A 10,211-nucleotide genomic window follows, 5' to 3' on the forward strand; every position below is an offset into this window, starting at 1 on the left:
CTTCATCCTGTTTACCTCAGTTTCTTCATCTGTAAAATGAGCTAGAGAAGGATATGGCAAACAACTCCAGTATTCAGCTGAGAAAAAGGTGACTGCTTTCTATTTCCAACCAGTTTTTGCCAAAGGTCTATCATATCTAACTTTTCCAAGATTCTATTCATCGACTTGACTTCTGTCTTATTTATTTTATGCTTAGATTTATCTATTTCTGAGAGGGGAAAGTTGAGTCCCCCTCCCCAGTACATTTTTATTAAGAATTTGCCACTTGGTGTTTATATAAATATTGATATTACTTCATTTTTATGGTTCATTTTAGCAAGATGTAGGCTCCTTGCTTATCACTTTTAACTAGGTCCATTTTTGCTTTTGCTTTGCCTGAGATCATAATTGCTATCCCTGTATTTTTTTTTCACTCCGGCTGAAGCATAATAGATTCTCCTTCAGCCCCTTATTTTAATTCTGTGTATGTCTCTCTGTTTCAAGTGTGTAATCTTGTAAACAACATGTTGTTGGGTTCTGATTTCTGATTCATTCTACTATTTGCTTCCATTTAATGAGTTCATCCCATTCACATTCACTGTTATGATTATTAACTTTGCATTTCCTTTTATCTCGTTTTCTTCTGTTTATCCTTCTATCTCTCTTTTTATCCTGTACCCCTCTCAAGTCTTTCTTGCTTCTGATGATTGTTTTTTTTATCTGCCCTCCCTCTTATAACCCCCCCCCCTCCACTTTGCCCTCCTACTTCCCTGTTGGGTTAGATAGATTTCAATGACCAATTGAGTATGTTTTTATATTTTTCTTTTTTGAACCAATTTCATGTGAGTGAGGTTCAAGAGTTGCCCACCTGTTACTCTAACATTTTCCCCTCCATTGTAAAAGATCTTCCTTGTGTACCTCTTTTATATGAGATAATTTTCTCCATTCTTCCTCTCCTTCCCTCTTTCAAAGTATCCCTTTTTCTCATTTGTATTTTTTTACATCATCCCAACATAATCAACTCATTCCCACATTCCCTTTTGAAATGGACTAATTCTAACTGCCCTAATAATGGTAAAAATTCTTAGAAGATATGTCTCAGCTTCCCCTATAGAAAGGTAAACATTTCAACCTTATTGATTCCTTTATGATTTCTCTTTCATGTTTACCTTTTTATGCTTCTCTTGAGTCTTATATTTCAAAGTCAAATTTCCTATTCAACTCTGGTCTTTTCTTCAGAAATCCTTGAACATCCTCTGTTTCATTATATTCTTTCCCTTGAAAGATTATACCCAGTTTTGCTGGGTAGGTTGTTATTAGTTGTAATCACAACTCTTTGGGAATATCATATTCCAACCCTCTCTTTCTTTAATGTGGTAGCTACTAAATCTTGTGTGATCCTGATTATGGCTCCACAACGCTTGAATGCTTTTTTTTCCTGGCTACTTGAAGTATTTCCTCTTTGAACTGGGAGCCCCAGAATTTGTTTATAATATTCATGGGAATTTTCATTTTGGGGATGTCTTTCAGGTTGTGGTCAGTGGCTTCTTTCTATTTCTATATTATCCTCTGGTTTAATCATATCAGGGTAGTTTTGCTGGACAATTTCTTGCAATACGATGCATAGGTTTTCTATTTGATTGTGGCTTCTTGGTCATCCAATAATTCTTAAATTATCTCACTTTGACTTATTTTCCAGGTCAGTTTTTTTCCCAGTGAGATATTTCACATCTTCTTCTATTTTTTCATTCTTTTGATTTTGTGGTTTTGTTTCTTGATATTTCATAAAGTTATTAGCTTCTAATTGTTGTTGTTCAATTGTTTCAGTCATGTCTGATATTTTGTGACCCCATTTAGGATTTTCTTGACAAAGAGACTAGAATGATTTTCCATTTCCTTCTCCAGTTCATTTTATAGATGAGTAACTGAAGTAAACAAAGTTAAGTGACTTGCTCAGGTCATGCAGCTAGTAAGTGTTTGAGGCCAGATTGGAACTCAGGAGACAAGTCTTTCTGCCTCCAGTTTTGACACTAGCTTCTACTTACCCAATTCTAATTTTTAAGTAATTATTTTCTTCACTGAGCTTTTGTACTTCTTTTTCCATTTAACCAATTCTGCTTTTTAAGGAGTTATTTTCATCAGTGCATTTTTGTTTCTCTTTTATTGTTTGGCCAATTCAGTTTTTTTTAAGGTGATATTTTCTTCAGTATTTTTTTATGGCTCTTTCCTCAAGCTGTTAATTGTCTTTTCATAGTTTTCTTCCTTTTCTTTTTTTAGCTTAATTTTTCTTCTACTATTCTCATTTGATTTTGAAAATACTTTTTTAGCTCTTCCAGGAATTCTTGTTGGGTTTGTGTCCAATTCACATTTTTCTTTGAGACTTTGATTATAGCTGTTATGACTTCATCATCTTCTTTTCGGTTTATGTCTTGATCTTCCCTGTCACCTTATAGCTTTTTGGGGTCAGGTTTTTTTGTTGTTTGCCAATTTTTCCATTCAATGTCTTGATTTGGATCTTTATATTAATGTTGGGGTCTGTTCCTAACATGGTGGTGGTGCAGAGAGGAAGGCCGCTGTCTCAAGCTTCAGGCTTTTTGCACTGCTCTTTTCTGAGTTAGTTCTTGGGGTTTGGAAGTTTTTGGTGCTTCTAAAATGGTGTGATTTGGGAAGGGTCTACCCTCTGTTACTTATCCAGGAAGAGCCCCTGATTCCTTGGTATTGAAATTAATCATCTGCTCCCTGCAATTTTGATCCTTTAGGAATTATGGTGTTCCATGCTTCAAAGCTACATTGTGTCACTGGAAGAAAGTTGCTATTACAAAGATGAGGGTTTAGTTCTTTGTTGTAACAAATATAGTGGTTTATTTCTGTACATATGGGTCCTTTTCCCTTTTTTTTATATCTTTGGTTTATCATAAAATTGGTAATGGCATTGATGTGTCTAAGGAGATACACAGTTTAATGAATGATGTGGTATTCCAAAATACACCAAATACCCAACTGCTTTCCAGAAATTGGTCAGAACAATTTACTACTCCACCAAAAGTACATTAATATTGCTATTTTCCCACATTAATCATTTTTCTTTTTTGTCAACTTTGTCCATCTGATGTGTTAGAAGAAATTTCAGACCTGATTTAATTTTCATTTCTCTGATTATTCATCATCTGGAACTTTTTCATATTTTTTTTAAAAAATAGATTTCTTTTCTTAAGAGCTGTCTGTTCATATTTAACCATTTAGCAATTGGAGAATGGCTCTTGTTCTTATAAACTAGAATCTGTTTCTTATATGTCTTAGGAATAAGAACTTTATTGGAAAAATTACAGCAAAAACTTTTTTTCATCATTTAACTGTTTCCCTTCCAACCTGACCTACATTAGATTTGTATGGGCAAAACCTATTAAATTTTGCATAATCAAAATTGTCCATTTCACATTTGTTGATTGTCTCCATCCCATTTTTTGGTTATGAATGATTCTGTTATTCATAATTCTAAAGGTAATTTCTATTTTGCATCTCTACTTTGTTTATGGTGCCACCTTTTATGTCTAAGTCATATATCCATTTGGAACTCATCATGGTATATGTTATGAAATACTGGTCTAAACCTAATTGCTGTCAGACTTCTTTCCTGTTTTCCCAGCAATTTTTGTTGAATAGGGAGTCCTTCCTTCTGTAACTACAATTGTCCTTTCCACATCACAGGGGTTAGGGATGCCCCTGTGATCTGGAAAATCCAAGTAAAAACTTTTTGCTCTCCTTTCATACCAGAGAAGTCTGAATTTTTTTCTTTTTCTTTTATGAGGTGTTTACAGTAACTTATTGTAAAATTTGGGTTGATATTATACAATATTATACCTACATTTTATGCATTCCTGAGTTTCTAAACTTTTCCTGTGTCATCTGCTGGCCTTTGCATGTCATCTGAGGCTTCTATAAAACTCCCCAAAATTCACATTTAATGTATTATGCCGACCTGTGATATGTTGAAATCGCAATAGGGAAAGTTGCAATGTGGAAGGGATAAATGTATAATCTTTGGGCAGTTGTTCTACTGAAGGGGTATTATGCATGACCAGCTTACCCTTGGCCATTAAGAAGATGATATTTCTACTTGCTAGGTTTCATAGACCTTTTTGACACGTTTCCAATGTCTGTTACCTTCTTTTTGGTCACAAAGAGAGAACTTCAAATTGGCCCATTCTGGCACTTTTTGATGTCTCTAATTCAAAAGTTCTGGTAAAGGAGGGAAAGGAAGAAGGAGTTTGAATTGGCAGACATGAGTATTTGTAATTCTCTTGTGGATTTCATATATTATTTTGCTTGCCCTCAGTCCTACTTTTGTGAAAACTAGAGGGGTGTTTTTTTTTCTCCAACAGATAGATCTCACTAAAATTTTGAACCCCACATTCAAGCATTAATTCAAAAGGCATCATTAAGAAAGAAAAGTCCAGGGCAAAGAGAATAGGTTCTAAATTTGGTACTCCTCTAGAGAAGAAGCTGAGAGTGAATCATAAATTCTAATTTACATGATTCTGTGAGTTTAGTAGCAACCTTTACAAGTGACATTAAAGCATTTTAGGGCAATAGAAAATGTTGGATTTGGAGCCAGTATAATAAGGTTGGAATCTTGACTCCATTATTTACTACCTGGATGACCATGAAAAGGACACATGAAACCTCTCTTGGCCTTTAGTTCCATATGTACTAAATGAAGACATTTGGTTAGATGATTCCCACTGTCCTTAGTAGTTCTAAATCTGGTCATAATAAGAATTTTTTACTCCATAAGAAAGAATGGTGTTGTGAAAACTGAAGTCACAAATGCACAAGTCAACATTTTCAACTGATAAAATATGTACTTTTCCAGTGATTTTCCTCCTATGGAGTGACTGATACCTGTTTGAAAATGACCAGGCTGAATGTTAACCAAATAGCTTTCTAAGCATGTTTTGCTATAATATTTCAGAGTCTAATTTCTCATTCTATAGGCGTAAATCAGGTAAAGACTGGTGGTACATGGGAGAAAAATGTGAGAGGAAAACCTCCACCAAGAATGCCATAATTGTAGAAGTACTCTTCCCTGCAGTTGTATTTATTACTATGCTGACAGTGACTCTTGTGAGTGTCTACTGTGTTAAGAAGAAATACAGCCTAAAGAATAATGCCAATGCATAGAATATCACCTTAGAACATGTAAGTATGCAATAATATAACGGAACAAAAATGATCAAAGAAAATCATACAGAGTCATTATAATAACTAATCTTGATCCCAGAGAATAAATAATGAAATATGCTCCCTTCTTCTTGGCAGAGAGGTAGGGTACTACAGGCGCAGCAGGTTGCACATGGCCATTATAGTATTTACTCTTGTTTGAATGATTTCTTTGTTATAAGACAGGGTTCAGAAGGACATAGAGATATATATCCAAAAATGATAAAAAAAATAAAAATTATCAATGCAACTAATTTTTTATGAAGAAAGACAGAGGCTGGAAGTACTACAGGCAGGTGGGTGGCACAATGGATTGAGTGCTGGACCTGGAATCAGGAAGGCTAACCTTTCTAAGTTCAAATCTGACCTCAAACGCTTACTGTGTGACCCTGGGCAAGTCACTTAACCTGTTTGCCTCAGTTTTCTCATCTGTAAAGTGAGCTGGAGAAGGAAGTGGCAAACCACTCCAGTATATTTGACAAGAAAATCCCAAATGGCATCATGAAGAGTAGGATGTGACTGAAATGACTGAACAACAAGAATATAAGTACTACACATAGTAGGTAAGCATAGGGCTTCAGGCATTTCCTTCTAGCCTCTCAGACTCATTTTTTCTTCTATGTGTAAATAGTTATATCAGGTGCTATTATTTCCTCATTTTACAAAAGAAGGTTACTGAGGCAGACAGAAGTTAAGTGACTAACCCAGGTCCACATAGTTAATAAGTGTTTGAATCAGGATTTGAATTCATGTCTTCCTGACTCCAGACCCAGTGCTCTATCTTCTACACCACCAACCTGCCTCTTAAGGCCATAAGAACTGTTCATATTATATAATTAGTGTCAAAAGTAGGATTTGAACCCAGGTCTTCCTGACAATGCCTAGCACTATTTATTTTATTAAAAATGTTTAGATAAATAATTTTTGGTTGTCAGACCACATATGTTACACACTGCTTTAAAAAAGTAAATAATTTGGTTTTTTGAACACTTTTTGTTTCAAATTTGTATTTAAATATGTGATATCCTAGGAGTTGAGTCCTAGTAATGAAGACATAGTAGAGGGAGACTGGTAATTCCACTAATCTTCCTGCTCTTCTGCTGTAGTACTTCCTGCTCCTCATTCAATCCATGGAAGGGATAGACAATGTGACGTCAGCACACAGAGAGAAGAAAGCCTGGACTTTTTTAGCTGTCTTCTCCCTGATTTCCTGTCTGCTGACTCATATTTTCTCTGAGAAAGGACTGAGGGATGATGTTGATGATGGGAGGAAGTGGGGTCTTGGGAGAGAACAATGGCATGAGAGGATCTGGCTCTATTAAGTTCATGTCTCTAATTCTTACAATCTGTGTGACCTTGGGCAATTTGTTGCCTCATTTTTGAAGTGAGGGAATGCAGCTTGATGGTTTCACAGGTGCTTTCCAGATTTAGATCTCTTGCTACGTACTTAAAGACCTTTCTCCTTGGCCCAACTCAATTTGGGGGAGGCTTAGAAGCTTATTCAATTGGAGAAGAATCCTGAACATTATCATGCGGTCTTAGTAACAAGAAAATGCAAGAGTGAAGCAAAGATTTTCAAAATTGAACTTACATAATTTGTAAATTTCAAGTTACCTAGATTCTCATCACTGGGGTCATCCTTGATGCCTCATTTTCCCTCCCCCTATATTTAGTGGCACAAATATACTTTTTTTTATTTCCCCAAGATCTCTCATCTTCACCTCTTTCTTCATTCTTATAGAGCTACCACCCTAGTTAAGGCTCTTCATCACTTCTCCCTGGACTATGATAATAGCATCTTTATTTGTCTCCTTCTCTCAAGTTTCTCTTCACTATGATCCTTCTTCCGTGAAGCTGCCAAGGTGATTTTCCTAAGCCATGTCACCCCAGTGTTCAGTAAACTCCAGTGTCTTCCCTTTTACCGCTAGGATCAAATACAGATTTCTTTCCTTGGAATTTAAAGCCCTTCACAACTTGATTCCAATGAAACATTCCAACCTTATCAAACATTATTCCCCTCTATGTGTTCAGTATACACTGTGCAGACCTACCTTCTGTTGCTCACACATGCCTCCTCACCTCTCATCTCCAGGCCTTTTCTACTAGGCTTCTCCCATTCCTGCGAGGCATTCCCTCTTCTTCTCTGTCTCTTAGAATCCATGTTTCCTTTAAGATTCAGCTCAAATTCCTCTTTTTGCCTGAAGCCTTGTATATATTATATATGGATTTTACACACATACACATAATATATATACATATAGATGTATATATAAGATACAAATATACATACATGTGCCTATCCACAAACACACATATATGTATGTAGATGTGTTTGCATTCCTCATTAGAAAGTAAGCTCATTGAGGAAAGAGACTGGATGGATTGTTTTGTTTTTTGTTTTTGGTCTTTGTGTCCCAACTATGCCTTTGACATAGAAGTCATTTAAGACACTGGATAAATTCTTAAGTAATTGAGATTAATACAGACTAGGAGAGATAGAGAGACAGAGAAAGACCAAGAGAAAGAGACACAGAGAGAGGTAATATCCATGGGAATCAGTAAAGAACTACAGCAATAGATGGCACCTGAGTTGTGCTTTATACTAAATGAGGAATTCTATTAGGAGTATAGAAGAGTATAAGGAATGTATAACAGACATAGGGAGCAATTTTGCCAAGGCACAAAAGGAGGAGATAGAATAACATTTATGAATCATATTTGAAAAAGTTAACAGATTCAGTTTGGCTGTAATATAGATGTCATTAAAGGTATATGGAAAGAATGAGAAAAATGAGACAGTCCTTGCCCTCCAGGAGCTTACAGTTTAACATGGAAAAACATGTATACTTAATTGTACAAAATAGAAAATAAATACAAGTTAATTTCAATGGGGAAGCACTAGCACCTAGAGGGATCAGAAGAGGCCTTAGGTGGAAGGTGGTTCTTGAGCTGAGCATTAAAGGAGCAGAGGGATTCTAAGAGGTAAAAAGAGAAATAAGAGGAATGTAGAAATGAGGAACAGCCTGTGCAAAGACACAGAAATAAGAAATGAGATGTCTTAGGTGAGGGATACCTCACCTTTTAAGGCCAGTTTGGCTGGATGGGAGCATGCATGATGAGGAGAAGTATGTAAGTCTGGAAAGTTCTAGAACATGGGCTTAGCACATAGTACGAGCCTAGAGATCACTGAGTGTGGAGTCAGAGACACTGGGTTCAAATCTCACCTCTGAAACTAGCTACCAGTATGGTGTTTGGCAAGTCAAGAAACATCCCTGGGTCACAGTTTCCTCATCTATAAGATGAGGGAGTTTGACTGGATGGTCTCTGAGGTCCATGTCTACATCTATTATCCTATGAATAATTGATATAAATGAAATTCAAGGTATATTGATTGATCATGTTGAAGTTAAGATGCCAATAGGACCTCCAGGTGAACTTGCTGGTAACACGGGTCTTTAATTCAGGAGGTAGATTAGGGATGCATATATGTACATATAAATATTAATATAGGTATGGCTATGTAGAGGGAAGATGTATCTATTCATATCCATATCTATCTATCCATATATCTGTATCTCTATCTATCTATATATCTGGGAGAAGTCATCTGAACAGAAAGGATAATTATACATATGAGGGCTAAAGAATTCATCAAAGGAAAGAATGCAGGGAGAGAACACAATCGCAGGCCAGAGTGTCATGGGATGCTCACACGTGGCTAGAAGGAAGCTGAGTCATATATCAGACTTCATTTTATAGTTAATTAATCAAAAGTTAGGGCAGAAAGACAGTTTTTAAGCTTTATCATAAAGCAAGGCATAGGGAAAAAACAATTTAGTCAACAGACTTGTCATTTTGGAGAGAAAATGTACCCACAAATTTTATAGAGTTTACAAATTGTTTTATGGATGTTAAATCTGAGGCTGAGAGATTTCATGGAGGCCAACAGTGGATACAATGAGTAAATATCCTGAACCTTCTTCCATCAGCTAAAGTTGACAGGTTGGTTAGGTTGGTCAGGTTGGTCAGGTTGAATGGAATCAAGGTCAAGGTTGAGGAATGGAACTAAGGAAGAGAGATATGACCAGAGAGATGACCAATAAAGTTATGCAGATGGGACAAGCCAAGATATTTCCCAGTAAATGTGCAAATATTATAAGATATGGAAAAGCTATAGTTTAGGTAATTAAAACAGGTCATCATCATCATCACACATATAAACTGAAGTCATTATCTTTTCCTTCAAACCTCTGGTTTTCTAAATTTTCTTGTTTTTGTTGATGATATCACCATCCTCCATTTCACCCAGGATCACAACCTTGGGGCCATCCTCAACTTCTCATTCTTTCTCTTTCCATATGGATTCTGCTACTAATTCTACTTTGTAATGTCTCTACTATATGCCCCCTACTCTCCCCTAACACTCCCACTACCCTGGAGCAGGTCTTCCTAAACTCACACCTGGACTATTGTCATAGTCTTTCAATTGGTCTCCCTGAATTCCTTCTCCAACCAGCTGTCATACTGATCTCTGTAAAGCACAGGTGTGACCAAGTCATGCCACCCTCCATTCCCGATTACCTCCAGGATCAAATATAAAATCCTGTGGTTTTAAAAGCTCTTCATAACCTGGCCCTTTGTGATCTTTCCCAGTTTATTACACTTCACTCCCCTCCCAATACTCAGATATCAGTGACTGTCCTTTTTTCTGTTCCTCATCCAAGATACTGTATTTCCCAACTCTGTGCATTTTCACTGGCTGTGCCTCATGCCTAGAGCTCTTTATCCTCATCTTAGTCTCTGGCTTTCCTGGCTTCCTTTAAATGTCAACTATAGTTCTAATTTCAACAAAAAGTCTTTCCCAATCCTCTTTAATCCTAGCTCCTTCTCTCAGAGACCACCATCAATTTATCTTGTTTGTTCATAGTGGTTTGCATGTTATCTCTCCCACTTAGTGTCTGAGATCCTTGGCAGCAGAGCTATCTTTTTTCTTTCTTTATATGCTCAGTACT

General features: G+C 36.4%; 1 protein-coding gene across 1 annotated transcript in view; it reads left to right on the plus strand.

Annotated features, from left to right (window-relative positions):
• The window catches only part of LOC114053974 (meprin A subunit beta-like), a 57,565-nt gene extending 51,044 nt beyond the window's left edge, over positions 1 to 6,521 (plus strand). The window contains 2 exon segments of the mRNA XM_027877089.1: positions 4,974 to 5,178; positions 6,306 to 6,521. Coding sequence (XP_027732890.1) covers positions 4,974 to 5,178; positions 6,306 to 6,521 — 421 coding nt within the window.
• Positions 6,522 to 10,211: the final 3,690 nt, after the last annotated feature.

This window comes from Vombatus ursinus, unplaced genomic scaffold (assembly GCF_900497805.2).
Source record: "Vombatus ursinus unplaced genomic scaffold, bare-nosed wombat genome assembly UNPS02014812.1, whole genome shotgun sequence".
Classification (NCBI taxonomy): Eukaryota; Metazoa; Chordata; class Mammalia; order Diprotodontia; family Vombatidae; genus Vombatus; species Vombatus ursinus.